This window comes from Girardinichthys multiradiatus, chromosome 2, assembly GCF_021462225.1.
Source record: "Girardinichthys multiradiatus isolate DD_20200921_A chromosome 2, DD_fGirMul_XY1, whole genome shotgun sequence".
In the NCBI taxonomy this organism is placed as follows: domain Eukaryota; kingdom Metazoa; phylum Chordata; class Actinopteri; order Cyprinodontiformes; family Goodeidae; genus Girardinichthys; species Girardinichthys multiradiatus.
The window spans coordinates 1,073,861-1,092,242 of NC_061795.1; the positions used below are offsets into that span (position 1 = coordinate 1,073,861).

Sequence of the window (18,382 nt, forward strand, 5' to 3'; positions counted from 1 at the left end):
ATGAGCATCCCTGTGGTGGACTTTAGCGTCTACAACCTAAGTAAGAAAGAAGCTACCGGCGAGCAGCTGCAAACCCTGAGTGAGGAGCTGAAAACTGCTTTCTCCCAATATGGGTTTGTTTTCCTGAAAAACTCTGGGGTCTCGCAAGAGGAGATAAATCCAGCTCAGAAAACCTTGATAATAGCGTCTAAAGCAAAATCCGCATTTGATGTGTGGCGTGTTTCAATAGGTGGAGCGTGTAATGGACATCTCTGAGAAGTTTTTCCTGCAACCAGAAGAGCTGAAAAAGCCCTTCAGCAGGAAGAGCTTCCCAAACAATCCTAAGCACGGTTGGGTGTCGCTGGAAATTGAGAGGTAGGTCGTCCAGATACACAATAAGGCCTTCACTCTAACAGACACTAAACTGCCTTGTAAAAGTATTCACCCCCCTTCAAAAACTATTCTTACAGTCCCAACCTTCAATGCATGTTATTGTGATTTCATGTCATAGACCAACAAAAAGCAGAGCACAATTGTGAAGTGGAAGGAAAATAATATCAGGTTTTCAAAAATATTTTCAAGTCAAATCTGAAAAGTGTGGCTGATACCTTTTACATAAAATTAACCAAACCCAGATTCCAGCAGTGTGCAATTTAACGTTTGTATAAATAAAGTTGTTCTGTGAGGGCCGCAGAGGTTTGTTAGAGAACATCAGTGAAAAAATAAACAACATAATGAAGACCAAGAAACTCAGCATACAGGTCAGGGATAAAGTTATGGCAGTATTGGGTGTTATAACACAATATCTTAGACTTTGAACATCCAACAGAACATTTTTAGACCCATCATCTGAAATTGGAAAGAGTATGGGACAACTGAAACCCCACCAAGACATATTGGTGCACCCAAAGTGTGGTTGTTGGGGAAAAAACTCATAAGAAGTCTGCAGTTTGCAGCAAACCATGAAGGCAACACAGCAAACAAGGTGCTCAGGTCAGATGAGACCAAAATGAATCTTTTTGCTGTACAGGTGTGGCGAGTGTGGTGGAAAACGAATACTGCATATTACTCTGAACACACCATGCTTTGGGTGAAACATGGTGGTGGCAGCATCATCCTACGGGGATGATTTTCTTTAGAAAGACATGAGGCTGGGAAGGAGGTTCACCTTCCAACAGGACAACAACCTAAAGATAGTGCTAGAGTAACAATAGAATGGTTAAGTTCAAAGCACTGTCATGTGGTGGAATGGCTCAGTCCAAGTCCATTCCTGAATTGAACTGTGAATCTGTGACGCTCCCCATTCAGTCCGACTGAGCTTGTGATATTTTGCACAGAAGAATGGGCTAAACCTGGGCTTAAGATGCGTCAAGTTTTACAAATTATTTACGCAGGTGTACTGAGTACATATGCATGTTTCAGTTTGTATAGCTTTATTTGTGGATGGTTGAAAAATGTTCCTTCGACTTTCCAAGTATCCAATACTTTTTTGTTAGTCTATCCCATAAATCACAATTAAATATAAAGTTATTTGTCATGGAAACGTGAAGACAGGGGGAAATGTTCAAGGGGTATAAATACTTTTGGAAGGCACTGTAAAATAACATTTAAACTCTTATTGACTGTTTTATAATCTAGATAAATGCTTTTCAGGTTGAATCCGAGCCAGCCTGGAGACCTAAAGGAGGCATTCAACACTGCATCATTTCACCCTGACATTGTAATGAATCATTCTGAATATTTTAATCAGCATCTGTTTGTGTTCAGTCATGTAACAGAAAGAGCCCACCACCGTGGTTATCAGTTTCAGGCTAAAGTACAATGTAGTAACTTACCTGTTGCTACTGGCTACCACTGTAGACTGATTGCATATCTGTGTGTAGTGACCCACTTTAGCTGTGTATTAGCATGGTCGCGCAGACAGAGTTTCTATAGCAATACTAACAAATGAGGAAAACACAATCATCTGTCCTTTACCTTGTAGCTATTAAATTAAACCAATTAAAAAAATACATACAATTGTTTGTTGTGAAAAGTGTTAATGCTAGTGTGTCTTGCAAAAATATTCAGGCCCCCTTGAACTTTTTCACATTAATCTTTGACTAGGCCATTCTGATGATCTCCAACCAGCTTCCCTATCCATGCTGTAATAGAGGGTTCCATTTGTAGTCGGAAGTCGAAATTTACGACCTCAAAATTGAAAATTTAAACTGGAATGTACCTAGAAGTCGGAATTACGAGCCATAAAGTTGGGGCAACATAACCATACCCGACTTCCGCATTTAAGATGGCTGCTTCTCCCATCAATAGTAGTAAAACGTTCTTATTATTTATGTAACATTTAGTTAGCCCTACACATACTACTTTTCAGTGTTTATAACATGAGATGTTTTAACACTGATTTGTATTAGGGCTGCAACTAATAATTATTTTGCTAATTGAATATTCGGTCGACTATTTTTTTCACTAATTGGTTAATAATTAGCAAAAGGTGCTTAATGGGAGATTTCTTACAGAATTTGAACCAGGTGAAGCTAAAGCTATGCTACTTGATGAGTTCTGGATAGAGCATATTTAGTGAAGGTTTTTCATCTTAAATGCAAAATGTATATATTATTGTAAAAGTTTGGGCTAATTACTGTTCTGAGTGGGCTGTTCTTTCAGCAAATGGCATGTCTGTATATACTTCAGTTAAAGATTATTCAATTACTAAATTAGTTAACAATAATTTCAATAATCGGATTAATCATTCATTCATCTTCTATACCGCTTATTCCATAGTGGGTCCAGCAGTCTATGGGCGAGAGGCAGGGTACACCCGGGACAGGTCGCCAATCCATTGCAGGGCAACATGGAGACATACAGGACAAAAAACCACACACACTCATTCACACACCTAAGGGCAATTTAGAAAGACCAATTTATCTAACATTCATGTTTTTGGACTGTGGGAGGAAGTGGGAGTACCTGGAGAAAACCCACGCATGCACAGGGAGAACATGCAAATTCCATGCAGAAAGACACCATTTGGGAGTTGAACCCAGGATCTCCTTGCTGCAAGGCAACTGAGCTACCAACTTCACCGCTGTGCAGCCAATTAATCCGATTAATTGTTCCAGCCCTAGTTTATATGCATGAAATACCGCGTAGAACAATGTTATTGCCATTGTTATTGTTGTAACAGTGGCCATATATGAGCATTGAAGAATAAGAGCGTTCCGGAAACTGGAATGCTATCACCTTGGAAAATACGTCCTTCCGACAGCCCAATTCCGAGTTCCCAGGTAAATGCAAGGGATTACAAAGCATTCCAAGAGTATGATGCTGCCACAGCTATGTGTCACTGTGGGAATTGTGTGCTTAATGTGAACATTTTGAAAGGGGCATGGATGCTTTTGGAAGGCACAGATCCAGTTTTTCAGCTTTTTTCTATCTACAGTCATGGCCAAAGTTTTTTTTTCTAGTGACCAATATGTTATGTTTTGTGACAACATTCTTTATAATTAATTTTTTTTATAGTTGAACATTGAATACTGAATACTGAAGAGAAATCAAAAGATTTATGCAGTCAAGAGGCAAATATTTCCCTTTTATAACATCTGCTATTTGCTCTGGCTAACCCTGGCCTTAATTACTATTTGCTGGCCTTTTGGGAACTAAACCGGAGACTTTCCTGGTTATGAGCTCAAAGTCTCAGTTTCACAATGTTTGCCATGTGAACAGATTCTCTATCATGTTCAAACAATAAACAGATCAATACCAAACAGTATATGAAACGATGGAAAAAATTTCCTTGGGGTTCGTTTTGGTCCCACTATTTTTACATAACAGTAGCATTATGAAAACCACGCCCTTCAATTAGAAGCAACCTCATATATGGAGTATTACAGAATGTTAAATCAGCGGAAACAACACACTACTCATGATTGCATTTATCTATTCTTCCTTAGACAGTTTTTTTCCCAGATGCTCTGAGCATTCAGGAAGAGAATTGAACTCATTCAAAGTCCATCCTTGTGTGCTCTACAGAATATTAGCCTGGTGTTTTTCTTGGACTTCACCGCTGCCGTTCTTGTCATAGAAGTCTTTGCCTCCCTGTGGGTGCAGTTACACTTACACTCATCTACTCCCAGTGAAGAACAAGCTCTGCACTGGTGGCAACATGATTCTGCAGCACATTTCTTAGTAGGAGTCAGTTATGGTGCTTGCTGGGTATCACTGGATGACCTGAAGCCTTCTTTGCTGCAACTGAACCTCTAAGCATGAAGTTCTTGATCATTTGGATAACTGGACTTTAATTTGCAATATTTGTAGCAGCAATTTCCTTACATGTGAAGCAGTCATTGATTAAAACAAAAATGTTGGAAATGATGCAAAGCAATGATGGTTGCAGATGTTAATCATTGCTAATAACACACAGCAATAATATCAGGCTGTGCCCTTTTACAACTTCACTTGGTTTATGCTGAATGAAATTAGCCGATCTTTTGTCATCAGGAAAAATACTCTGAATTTTTTTAAATAAAGGTTTTGGCAACAGATGTGTAGAAATTAGCATAATAAAAACAGTGCAAACTATCACTATAAAAATTGGAGCTGCAAACGTTGCCAAACACAACATTTGTAATTTTACAAAATGTTTTGGTCATTACTGTCCATGGATCAGGCTAGTCAGGTGTTCTCTGTTCTGCAGAAATGTCCATCATCAGAGGCTGTTAGGGGTTTCCAAGATATACACACAACATTCTTCCAGCGCTGTAAAGAGCTGAGTCTACGGGTGCTGAGGGTGATAGCTCAAAGCTTGGCTCTGGATCCAGATGTGTTCCTGCATGCACATCGTTTTATAGGGAGTATGTTCTCCACATTCTCTCAATGCATAGGTGGAGGATCAGTGTGCATGTCATGGAAAAAAGATTAATCTGGCTGAACAGGCTGTATGCGAGTTCATACATTTTATAGTGCTGCTGTGTCTCCTGCAGCTGATGAGAACGGCACGACGCTACGCTCTCTCTACTACCCTCCAGTGAAGAGTGAGATGGCAAAGGAAGGTCAGCTGCGATGTGGGGAACATTCAGACTATGGCAGCATCACTCTGCTTTTCCAGGGCTCTGAGGGTCTACAGGTAACTGCTTCAATTACTTTTATGGATGTTCAATACAGGCATTTAGCAGGGTTTAATAGTAAAATTTAGATTGATGATCTAATAATTTTTATTTATGTTTAGTGGAAATAATAAAAAAAAAAAAATTTTATAATTGAAATTTTTATAAATTGTTCTCTTATAAACAAAACAAACAATAGTGTAAACACAAACTTATCTTGTCGGTACAGAGTAATTCACAATAATTCCAATATATTGTACATATTTTCGTAAATGTCCCGTCTGTCTCGGGATCGTTCACGCTCCCAGAGCATTGGCGGGGCCCAACGCATGTGTGTTCTGTCATCGTTTCGTTGCTCGACCCTGGAGAGGTGGGTTGAATTCCTCGAGAAGGTGCTGGGAGAGGCTGCTGTCTCACGGCGAGACCCACTGCTCTCCAAGTCGGGAAACCCAGTTTTGTCCGATTCTGACGAGGACGGCTTTTCGGTCAAAGTCCCCGCTTCCAGCTGGGCGGACCATATGGAGTATGTTGATGGGTTAGCCGATAATGAAGGTGCTCGGTCTCAGCTTCAACTAGAACCCCTTCAGGGAGAGGAGGACATACTGGACATCGGTTTGGATGTTCACGGTCTGTCCGATGATGAGGATGAGTCTCTGCCAAGTCAGGCTGCCGCTGCTGCGCCAGCAGACCCGGGCGACACGTCTTCTTTCTCTCTTTGTCGTCGTGCAGCTGATACCCTGGACGTGGAATGGCCCTCCCCTCGGAGCCGGCCGCAGTTAAGCACCATCTACCAATGTTCCCAGACTTTGTTTCTGAGTTGACGTCTACGTGGAAAAAGCCACTGTCCACCCGCGTCACCGGTGCTGGGTTATAGACAGTATCTGGACCTCGAAGGCGCCGAAAAAGCCGGACAGGTGAATATTCTGCCTATGGAACCGTCTTTGGCAGCATATCTGGCCCCGTCCCAAAATCATGGTGTGGGTGGTCCAACATCGCTTCCGTCTAAGCACTGTAGGTTCTCCACTGCTCAATTGGAGAAAATCTACAGGGCTCAAGCGACCACCGCTCGTGCCTTGAGCTTCATTACCATGCTGCAAACATACCAACTATGCGCTTGGCGGAGCTTGGAGCCACAACCCCGCCGGAGAACCCTTTGATGCCGCTCTTGAATGAGGTGAGAATCACCGCTAACTACATCTTCCGTGTATCCCGCTGTGGTGCGCTGTCCCTGGGCAGAGGGATGGCATTAACGGTGGTTGCCCAAAGGCACCTGTGGCTGACGCTCTCTGACATCCCGGATAGGGATAGAGCCGTCTACCTGGATGTACGGGTGGTAGCCGACGCACTGTTTGGGCAATCTCTCGACCTCATATGGGCGAAATTCGAGCTGAAGAAAAAGCAGACCGAAGCACTGCGCTGTATCATCCCCAGGCGAGATGTGAGACCCAAATCCAGCTCGGGCACTTGCAAACCATCTGTACTGCCACCCCCACCAAAGAGGATGACGCAGCCCGTGAGCTTGAGCCCTCAGACGGCACAGCCACAGAACCATGGCCAAGCTCCCCGAAAGACGGCCTGGAGCAGGGGTCCTCCTCCAGGGCTCCAGAGGGACTCGACGTCCCGGAAGAAGAAGACACAGTCCTCCTAGCTGTGGGACTCGAGGTTCAGGGGTTTCGGGAGCAGGGAGACATGTTTGCCAGTTTTCGGCGGCTGCCACCCAAAAGATGTTTTGCTGGTGTTGTTCGGGATCCCAGTCCCAAGAGGCGCTGTGTTTCCCCCACACAGTCTCCCAACCACAATTTCCCCACAAATGCATTGGCACTAAAAGGCCCCAGTTTGGTGCATTTAATGTGTTTCTGAGCACTGCAGTTGCTCCAAATGTTTCAATAAAGAATAAAGTTAAAATCAAATGGCTACAGGCGACAGCCAAATGAGGCTACACCTCTCTCGCACGTCAGGAGAGGGCAGCACCGTTCCGCCAACTGTACCGCAGGCCAATCACCTAGCTGCACATCTCCACATGTGGCGCGCATGCGCGCTCCAAGCTTGGGTGGAGAGGACTGTTGCTATGGGTTACTGTTTACAGTTTCGCCAGAGATTGTTGTTCCGATAAAAGGGGGCGGGCTTCGTCCAATCCTGGACTTGAGAGGTCTGAACAAATACCTCCAAACATACAAGTTCAAAATGTTAACAGTCAAGCAGCTTCTGAGTGCTATCAGCCCGGGTGATTGGTTCGCCACGATAGACCTGAAGATGCGCCCGTTCCAGCGGTGGACCCGCTCTCACCGGTTGTATGCATGGCGTCACTGCAGCAGAAAGCTAACGATAACCACTGCCTGTATGTCGGCTCTCAGCCCTTGGCGGGAACCAGGACTGTTGTGCCGAGGTTCGCCAATAGGGAGAGTAACCTTTCGCAAGGTGGTATCCACGGATGCCTCCCTGAGGGAGTGGTGGGTGTTGTGCGATGGGGTGGCGGTGAGGGGGGTTTGGACACCAGTACAATCCAAACTCCACATAAACTACCTGGAGTTCTTAGCGGTTCTGCTGGCTCTACAACATTTCTGCCAGGTTCTGTTAAACCAACATGTTCTGATCAGGACAGACAACACCACTGTGACTTCATACATAAACAGACAGGGAGGGACTCGTTCATTTCCTCTCCTGAAGCCATCTCACACACCTCTTGCAGTGGTGCAACATACGCTTTCTGTCTATCAGAGCTACTCATGTCCCGGGACGACTGAATCTGGGTGCAGATTTGCTCTCCAGAGGCGGACCTCAGAGGCGGGTGAGAGAGTGGAGGCTTCACCCCTCTGTGGTGGCACAGATATGGTGTCTGTTTGGGACAGCAGCAGTAGATCTTTTTGCCACCAGAGCCAACACCCACTGTCCTCTGTTTTTTTCCAGAGCCGTGGCAACCTCCCGTTTGCCGGGATCTCCTCACTCAGGCAGGGGGGGAGATATTTCATCTACACCCAGAGCTGTGGAAGCTGCATGCTTACCTGCTGAGAGGTCCAGCTTATTAGCCAAAGGCCTCCTCCCTGATGTGGTGGGAACAATCCAGAATGCAAGAGCATCCTCCACTAGAGACTTATACGCTTATAAATGGAGAGCTTTTGAGCAGTGGTGTGAGGACATTGTTCCATTTCAGTGCTCAGTGGTAGAAGTTTTAATATTTTTGTAGGATCTGCTGGATAAAGGTCTTTCCTTTTCCACAATTAAGGTCTACTTGGCTGTCATTTCTGCCTGCCATATTGGTTTTAATGGAGTCACACCAGGTGCTCATCCTCTGGCTGTACGCTTCTTAAAGGGGGTTTGTAGACTCAGACCTGTGATTAAACCCAGTTTTCCTTCCTGAGATCTCACATTGGTACTAGAAGCTCTTTGTGACCCTCCATTTGAACTTTTGGAGTCAGTAGATGTGAAGTTCCTTTCATACAAGCTTGCTCTGCTTCTTGCTCTGACAACTGCAAAGCGAGTTGGAGACCTCCATGCTTTGTCTGTAAATCCTACCTGCATACACTTTTCACCTGATGGTTCCAAGGTCACCTTGCGATCTTATGCAGCTTATCTTCCTAAGGTTATACCTTCAGACTACAGCTCCATGACTATGGAGCTTTCTAGTTTTTGTCCACCTCCTTTTGCATCTGAGGAACAAAGGAGGTTACACTTCCTGTGCCCTTTACGTGCACTGCGTAGTTACATTGACTGTACTCAGTCTGTGAGGTTGTGTGATCAGCTGTTTGTGTGTATTGCTAACCCAGCAAGAGGGAAAGCTCTGTCCAGACAAAGACTCTCCCACTGGATTGTGGAGGCTATTTTTCTGGCTTACAGCAACAGGGGTCTCCCAATGCCACGTGGTGTGAGGGCTCACTCCACCAGGGGCATAGCGACCTCCTGGGCCCTATTTAGAGGGGTGGCCATGAGTGACATTTGAGCTGCAGCCAGCTGGTCTTCGCCGCACACATTTGTAAAGTTTTATCGTTTGGATGTGACAACCCCTTCTGTGGCTCACTCTGTTCTTTCTGCTGGGTCTGAAGTGCTGCACTAGTATGCAGTGTATGATCCAGTTTTGATGGCTGTTCTGCAGGGTGTTTATATATGTCCCATCATGTGTTGTACTGAGCGAATCGACTGAAAGGGAACTTAAAGTTATGAATACAACTACTGTTCCCTGAAGGAGAGTAACGAAGTACAACACATGGCTGCCCCGCTGCTCAGCTGGGCTCGGTGAATAGCGGCTGTCGAACTGAGTAACGACGACGATGACGGACAGGTATATAGTGCAGGCGGGGCCTGTCACCTGTCGTCATCACATCATTTACCTAGGAGGCGTGATTGGAGGTGGCTTCAGCCAGGACACGCGGGACGTGATATCCCATACTCATGTGTTGTACTTCGTTACTCTCCTTCAGGGAACAGTAGTTATATGCATAACTTTACGATTTCCAACGCTTGCAGATCATCCTAGAGGCTGTAATCAGGCCGACCACAATCACAAAAAGCTTTCTTTTAGGTACATCTGTCATTTGGGTTCTATCTCCTAACAGGCATATGGCAGGTGTTAATGGAACCACTACATCCATCCAGTTGCTCAACCAATCCACCACCTCAACCCAAAAGGGTTTGACCATTTTGCAGTCCCATATACAGTGTAGAAAAGTTCCTACTTCTGACTTACATTTCCAGCATTTATTATCCTCCATCAATTTCATTTTATGTAGTCTTGCCGGGTATGACAATATCTATGTATTATTTTGCATTGTGTGAGTTTCCCCCTCGCCTCTCTGACGTATCTTCCACAATCTGCAAAAATCCCTAACCACTGCTCCCTTTCTATATTTAATGCCAAATCTTTATGCCACAACAATTTAATATTTGCAGACTCTTCATTGCTTGAACGTTTGGTGAATTTATAAAACCTTGAAGATGTAACTGTGGTAATTTTAAATAATCTAGGATGGGGTCTCAAAGTCAGTTTGAATTTTGGTTTTCACACTTTTTCTAATTTGTAAGTATTTCCAGAAATGTTGTTTCCCTTCCAGCTTATATTGATTTTTAAGTTCTTCAAATGGACGGATTTAGCCATAAAGTGGCGTATTTCTGTAGTTTATGAGGCACTTTGTATATCTCATGTACTTTATTCCAAACATTCTTGGAATGCATAAGGACTGTGTTTGTTGAGCTCTCCTTTTGGGATAGCCTCTCTCTAGGACTAAATGGTAAGACCAGATTGGATATCCATCCAATCTGGTCTTTTATTTATTCTGCCCCAATATTTAGCCAGTTTAGTCATTTCAAATGACAACCTATACAGTCTTGGGTCTAGTTTACTCATTTTAATTCTTGTTTGTTTCCCTCCCCATAAAAATTGTTTGATCCGGTCATCATACCTTTTAAAAATTATAATTGGTAGCATCATCTATAAATAATTCAGATTAACTAGATCCTCTAGATCTTGACTAAGCTGTGTTCCCAAATATTTCATGCTTTTTGGGAGGAAATTATTTTAGATAATTTAAATGCTTCAATATTATTTGACTGAAATACTTGATATGTGTTAAGGTCATGTTATGTACCTGACCTTTATTCCAGGTCTGCACCCTCTCAGATGAATTCATCTCTGTGCCAAGTATCCCTGGAGCCGTCCTGGTCAACATCGCTGACCTGATGCAGCGCTAGTGATCAGTTAGTCTCTGTGGTAAATTGAAAGGATTTTACACATTTTCTTCTGATGGTATATATAAAATTGTAACAGAGCCTTAACCAATTACAGTTTTTATCTTGGTGAGATTTAGCTTCGGTGCCAGCACAGATATTGGTGCCGTTTGCTATAAACTTAACAGAGATTAATTTCAGTTTGTTTTAATTAAACAAAATGTCCATTGTTCAACATGAACTATGATTTCCAGTCAGAGATACTACAGTTAAGCCTGAAATGATTCATACCCCTGGGCAAATCTAGATTTCCATTCAACCAGGAACTTTTTTCTGATAGGAAACAAGACAGGCATCTCTAAAAAGATAATGAAGCACTGGTCTGAAAAAAAGATTTCAGACCGAATTCTGGTGTTCCAATCACTTCCATGGCTGCAGGTGTATAAGGGTTGGAAAAGCTTGACTGGCCTACACAGAGTCCTGACCTCAACCTTTGGGATAATTTAGAGCAAAAGCTGCTATTCTGGTTTTCTCATCCAACTATGAACACACCCCTACACCTTGTGGAAGATGTTTACAGAATAGATAAAGTTGCAGTTGCTGGCAACGGAGGGTCCATCAACAAATTGAACTTTATAAATTAAGAATAGGATGTCATCAAAGGTCATGTTTGTGTAAAAGTAGACAAATAAGTATGTTTGGCAATACAGTGTATTTCCAATTTATCTTTAGTGATGAGCTGCAAGCCTTTGAGGTTGGAAGGGCTCCTTGCCATCACCCTAAACTTTGTTTTTTACAAATAAATACCAACATCAGCCTGGGGGCAGGGGGGCTGTGAACCATAGGCAGTTTTAGACTAATTTTCAACCACAAAAAAAGCTCACAAAGATATGCAGGTTGCTTAACTGGAATCTTGCGCTGTGATCAGATGAGGCTAGGATTAATAACTCCATAACTGGGTTGGTGTGAAACAAAACATGAACATGTGGGAAAGCACCTTGCATCTACTGTTAAGTATGGCAGAAGATGTGTGAACCTGTGGGGCTGTTTCTCTTTGTTAGAGTGCATTACATTATAGACTCTAACATACCAGCATAATTAAAACTGAAAATGAGTCTTTCAACAGGACAAAGAGCCAAAACTTGCCCCTAAATCATCACAAATGGTTCACCAGACACAAAACCAACCCTTTTTCACAGCAATCTCAGTCCCAGACTTAATTCCTAATGGAAACCCATGGGTTGAGCTGAAAAGAAGAGCATAAGAGACGACCAAGGACTCTACAGGTCCTTCTCAAAATATTAGCATATTGTGATAAAGTTAATTATTTTCCATAATGTCATGATGAAAATGTAACATTCATATATTTTAGATTCATTGCACACTAACTGAAATATTTCAGGTCTTTTATTGTCTTAATACGGATGATTTTGGCATACAGCTCATGAAAACCCAAAATTCCTATCTCACAAAATTAGCATATCATTAAAAGGGTCTCTAAACGAGCTATGAACCTAATCATCTGAATCAACGAGTTAACTCTAAACACCTGCAAAAGATTCCTGAGGCCTTTAAAACTCCCAGCCTGGTTCATCACTCAAAACCCCAATCATGGGTAAGACTGCCGACCTGACTGCTGTCCAGAAGGCCACTATTGACACCCTCAAGCAAGAGGGTAAGACACAGAAAGACATTTCTGAACGAATAGGCTTGTTCCCAGAGTGCTGTATCAAGGCACCTCAGTGGGAAGTCTGTGGGAAGGAAAAAGTGTGGCAGAAAACGCTGCACAACGAGAAGAGGTGACCGGACCCTGAGGAAGATTGTGGAGAAGGGCCGATTCCAGACCTTGGGGGACCTGTGGAAGCAGTGGACTGAGTCTGGAGTAGAAACATCCAGAGCCACCGTGCACAGGCGTGTGCAGGAAATGGGCTACAGGTGCCGCATTCCCCAGGTCAAGCCACTTTTGAACCAGAAACAGCGGCAGAAGCGCCTGACCTGGGCTACAGAGAAGCAGCACTGGACTGTTGCTCAGTGGTCCAAAGTACTTTTTTCGGATGAAAGCAAATTCTGCATGTCATTCGGAAATCAAGGTGCCAGAGTCTGGAGGAAGACTGGGGAGAAGGAAATGCCAAAATGCCAGAAGTCCAGTGTCGAGTACCCACAGTCAGTGATGGTCTGGGGTGCCGTGTCAGCTGCTGGTGTTGGTCCACTGTGTTTTATCAAGGGCAGGGTCAATGCAGCTAGCTATCAGGAGATTTTGGAGCACTTCATGCTTCCATCTGCTGAAAAGCTTTATGGAGATGAAGATTTCATTTTTCAGCACGACCTGGCACCTGCTCACAGTGCCAAAACCACTGGTAAATGGTTTACTGACCATGGTATCACTGTGCTCAATTGGCCTGCCAACTCTCCTGACCTGAACCCCATAGAGAATCTGTGGGATATTGTGAAGAGAACGTTGAGAGACTCAAGACCCAACACTCTGGATGAGCTAAAGGCCGCTATCGAAGCATCCTGGGCCTCCATAAGACCTCAGCAGTGCCACAGGCTGATTGCCTCCATGCCACGCCGCATTGAAGCAGTCATTTCTGCCAAAGGATTCCCGACCAAGTATTGAGTGCATAACTGTACATGATTATTTGAAGGTTGACGTTTTTTGTATTAAAAACACTTTTCTTTTATTGGTCGGATGAAATATGCTAATTTTGTGAGATAGGAATTTTGGGTTTTCATGAGCTGTATGCCAAAATCATCCGTATTAAGACAATAAAAGACCTGAAATATTTCAGTTAGTGTGCAATGAATCTAAAATATATGAATGTTAAATTTTCATCATGACATTATGGAAAATAATGAACTTTATCACAATATGCTAATATTTTGAGAAGGACCTGTATATGCTGTACAGAGATTGTCCAAATATACGCTGCTCAAGAAAATGAAGGGAGCACTCCAATAACACATCCTAGATCTGAATGAATGAAATATTTTCATTGAATACTTTGTTCTGTACAAAGTTGAATGTGCCGACAACAAAATCAGACAAAAATCATCAATGGAAATCAAATTTATTAACCAATTAATGTCAGGATGTGTCACCTTTTGGACTCTGCTGTGGCTTTGTGTTATTTTGAGTGTTTGGTTGTGTTTCTCCCCTCCCTCATTCATAGCTCCTTTTAGTTCTTGTTGTTTTTCTTATGACTTGGTATGGTTTTCTATTTGTTGTCATTGTTGCCATTATTATTATGATTATTACTGTGCTCAGTTTTCCTTGGGTTCTTAGTTTAGTTCCCCATCTAGTATCTCTGTGTTTTTATTTGTGGTTAGGTTTTTGTTCTCCCCATTACACTCTTCTGCTTATTAGTTTCTTTTTCTGTTATACTGTATTCAGTCTTTGTTTCCTAGTCCTCCCAGTCTGGTTCTCTTTATCTTAATTCTCCAGTCCCTCTTTTATAGGTTAATCTTTGTTATAGTTTACTTTTATTCTTGTCCTCGCTCCCTCTGCCTCATTCACAGTTTGTTCTTTCAGTTTTGGGTTAGTTTCTTTTTAGGTCTGCTCACTATCTTGTCATTAGTCCTTTTCCTCATTTAGTTCTATTAGGTTCACCTGCCTTCCTGCCTCCTTGTCTCACCTGTTCTTAGTTCCTTTGATTACCTGCCTTTGTTCTCCCTCAGTATATTAGTTGGTTTTGTTTCTTTGTCCTTTGCTGGTTCCTCTGATCACATCACCTGATTTAGTTCATGTTTGCTACGTTTCCTGCGGTAAAATTCAAGTAAGTCTGAGCTGTTCCTTACTTGTACTTGGTGAGCTTATTTGCTACTTGCTTCGTTCAGCCTTTGAATAAAGCTGCAGACTGTGTTCAAAAAGATGCTGCTGCCAAGCTCTTATCTACGCTTAGGTCCACCCACAAATCCCATCCTGACAATAGAGGCCTGGATTTGGAGTCACACACAAAATTAAAGTGTAAAAACACACTAGAGGCTGATCCAACTTTGATGTAATGTCCTTAAAACAAGTCAAAATGAGGCTCAGTATTGTGTGTGACCTCCACGTGTCTGTATGACCTCCCTACAACACCTGGACATGCTCCTGATGAGACGAAGGATGGTCTCCTGAGGGATCTCCTCCCAGACCTGGACTAAAGCATCCAACTCCTGGACAGTCTGTGGTGCAACGTGACGTTGGTGGATGGAGACATGATGTCCCAGATGTTCTCAATCAGATTCAGGTCTGGGGAACGGGCGGGCCAGTCCATAGCTTCAATGTCTTCATCTTGCAGGAACTGCTGACACACTCCAGCCACATGAGGTCTAGCATTGTCCTGCATTAGGAGGAACCCAGGGCCAACTGCACCAGCATATGGTCTCACAAGGGGTCTGAGGATCTCATCTCGGTACCTAATGGCAGTCAGGCTACCTCTGGCGAGCTCATGGAGAGAAATGCCACCCCACACCATTACTGACCCACTACCAAACCAGTCATGCTGAAGGATGTTGCAGGCAGCAGATTGCTCTCCACGGTGTCTCCAGACTCTGTCACGTCTGTCACATGTGCTCAGTGTGAACCTGCTTTCATCTGTGAAGACCACAGGGCGCCAGTGGTGAATTTGCCAATCCTGGTGTTCTCTGGCAAATGCCAAGCGTCCTGCACGGTGTTGGGCTGTGAGCACAGGATTGTGAACCCAGTAATGTTCCTAAAAAGACATTTTCGATTAGCTGCTGCAACAATAGATGAATTTATTTTAAAGCTAAATTTTTGTTTTTATAAAATCTAAAGCTATTGTTTTCACCAATGTTGCACTAAGCTTCTACTTTTTCATTTCAAGTTGTTTGTATTTGTTGTAGTGTGGGATAAGTCTCAATTGTTATAAGTTTACTTTAGATCCTCTCTTGACAACCCAGATTCCCTGCAACATTTAACGTAAGCGTCAGAGTAACCGAGCTGTGGGAAAACATGTATTACTTGAAGTTTGAGTGAATGTTGCTTTCTGCCTTTTCAGCGTCATCGGGTTTTGCTGCCCCCTGTTGGAGACTCCAGCACTCGTCAGTCTTTGGCTTACTTTGTCCAGCCAGATGATGAGGCCCTGATCACCTGCTGCAATGGCTCAGACAAATACCCTCCTGTCACAGGAGGAGACTTCCTCATGCAGCGCTTCAGTGAATCATATGGAAAGAGCTGAAGGCACACCCACTAATCTGCTCAACTGTTGCACAAATGGCAAACTTCTCCAGTACATCCTTCACATGCATGTAGAACATGTTTAGTCACAGACCAGCTTCAGTTCACAGAACGCTGAGTTTTTATGTTGACCAGGAAAACAAAGCAAACTGAATTAACATTTTGAAAAGGTAGTTTGAACAAGACTGCATTTTAAGAAAAAATGTTAGCTAAAGATGCAAAGATACAAATGTTACACTTGCAAGATCATTCATTTTATTGGCAACATTCAAACCATGTACACCATGACTTCTATTCAACAGGACACTTATGAATGTTAACCTTTCTACCAGTTTTCAGTTTAACTGAAATGTTTATGTAAGAAACATAAAATCAGGATTAAATAAAACAATCTGTTGCATCTAACATCCCCTGAGAATAAACTCATACTGTCCTCATCAATCTTATTAAATGTCTGACTGTTAATTTCCAGTGGATTTAGAGAATAAATAAATACAACACAAACTCTTGTAAGCAGGGACAGACATCTTAAAACACAAAGAACCACTTTAGAAATCATAATTGTAAAAAGTTCAAACTAAATATACAGTGTAGAGATGATCTTTCCTTCAAGCATCCAGTCAAGAGGAAACAACGGCTACAGAACAAACTGCTAAGTGGTAAACAGGAAGTGAGTGGGATAATTTCAGCCAAAATGATTCTTTACAGATATTCATTTTCTCAAGAATATCTCTTTACATGAAAAATACATGTTTATAGTCTTGGCTGCAGATACAAGGTTCCAAAACAAACCACAGTGTCCTAAACAAAACATTCATTTATTCCATATTTCACCACTGAGGATTTCCCACAGAGGACACAGAGTCCTTGTTGTAACAGAAGTTTGTAATAACCAAAACAAAACAACCGATTGTCCAGAAAGAAAACTCTGGCTCATTCAGCTGATTTGGCCAGGAAAGGGAAGGTTGGCACTGGCACTAAATCTGAGCTGTGAATCAGCTTCCTTCATGGGCTTCTAATGCTTTAGCTGTTCTTTTTTTCTCCTTTCATTATTCAGGAAATAGTTTTGGAACTCTAAACAGAGAGATTTGTCCCCAAAAAGAAAACACAGAGACGCTCACTCATAACAGACAGGGTGATGGGACCTAGGAGTGTCCTGGCACTGGTACATCCTGTTGTTGGCGAGCAGGAGGCAGGGGTTGGGTGTTCCTTGGTACGACTGGTGCTGGTTCACCTTCAGCCATCAGGCCTCCAGGCTCTGCAACAGGAAGTTACATATGCACAAGATGCATTAATAGAGTGTAGTTTAAACTAAAGTTTTTGGGAAGTGTTTTATTTCGACATAAAAACCTAACATAAAACAACACTTTTGCATTGATTTGCTCTGTTCAGACTCAGAGTCTCAAAGAACAGTTTTTGTTTGTTTTCTTTTAAAGGTCATCTTCACATTTTGTTGGGTTACAATCACAAACCTCAATTATACAAAAGATAGTGTATAAGTATAAAGTAGAAGGAAGAGGATTTACGTTTTTTTTAAATTACTAATCAAAAGAAGGTCACATGTTGTTTCATATGTGGCACTAACCATGCAAGCGATGTTCACTCAGACTATATGTCACCATTCTGGTATCTATCTGATAGTGTGTGTAATAGCAGGTGTCCAATCCTTAATCTAAGAGTAGCTGCAGCATTCTAATCAACCCAGTTACAGGGTGTTCCACAATCAAACCCAATGTAATAATCTTTATGTATAAACCATAGGTCATTTGTCCCTGTAGGGCTGCACGGTGGCGCAGTTGGTAGCACTGTTGCCTTGCAGCAAGAAGGTCCTGGGTTCAATTCCCAACTGGGGGTCTTTCTGCATGGAGTTTCCATGTTCTCCCCGTGCATGCGTTGGTTCTCACCGGGTACTCCAGCTTCCTCCCACAGTCCAAAGACATGCCTGTTAGGTTAATTGGTCTCTCTAAATTGACCTTAGGTGTATGAATGAGTGAGTGCTTGGTTGTTTGTGTGTTGCCCTGCGATGGACTGGCGACTTGTCCAGGGTGTACCCCGCCTCTCGCCCATAGACTGCTGGAGATAGGCACCATCTCCCCTGCGACCCACTATGGAATAAGCGGTAGAAAATGACTGACTGACTGATTTGTCCCTGTAATGTACAACAATTAGATTCTATCCAATCTTAATAAAAGTGAAAACATTACATTTTATACTTTATAATTATGGTGTGTGTGTGAACATCTCTCAGAGCAAGGTTTAAACAATCATGTGAGTATTGAAAGATTTTCAGATAATTGCAAAGTCATTTTAAGCCAATTTGAAAGAAGGCTATTAACAACTCCTGCCTGCAGGTTGCACCAAGCCACGTAGAGAACGCAGCGAACATGTGGAAGAATGTTCTGCTCACATGAGACCAAATCTAAACTTTGTGGCCTAAACACAAAACCCTATGTGTGGAAGAAAG

General features: G+C 42.8%; 2 protein-coding genes across 2 annotated transcripts in view; one reads left to right on the plus strand and one right to left on the minus strand.

Moving 5' to 3' along the window:
- si:dkey-10o6.2 (uncharacterized protein LOC100124608 homolog) lies at nt 1-16,359 on the plus strand. The gene is given in 8 exon segments (XM_047383708.1): nt 1-162; nt 230-354; nt 1,633-1,699; nt 4,673-4,829; nt 4,959-5,101; nt 10,677-10,759; nt 10,761-10,782; nt 15,740-16,359. Coding segments are annotated over 8 exon segments (939 nt in total). The 3' UTR covers nt 15,920-16,359.
- Nucleotides 16,151-18,382, minus strand: part of LOC124879249 (nucleobindin-2-like) — a 14,179-nt gene continuing 11,947 nt past the window's right edge. The window contains exon 13 of the mRNA XM_047383697.1: nt 16,151-17,176. Within this exon, the coding sequence (XP_047239653.1) occupies nt 17,064-17,176 (113 nt within the window). The 3' untranslated portion in view covers nt 16,151-17,063. The remainder of the gene's footprint in view (nt 17,177-18,382) is intronic.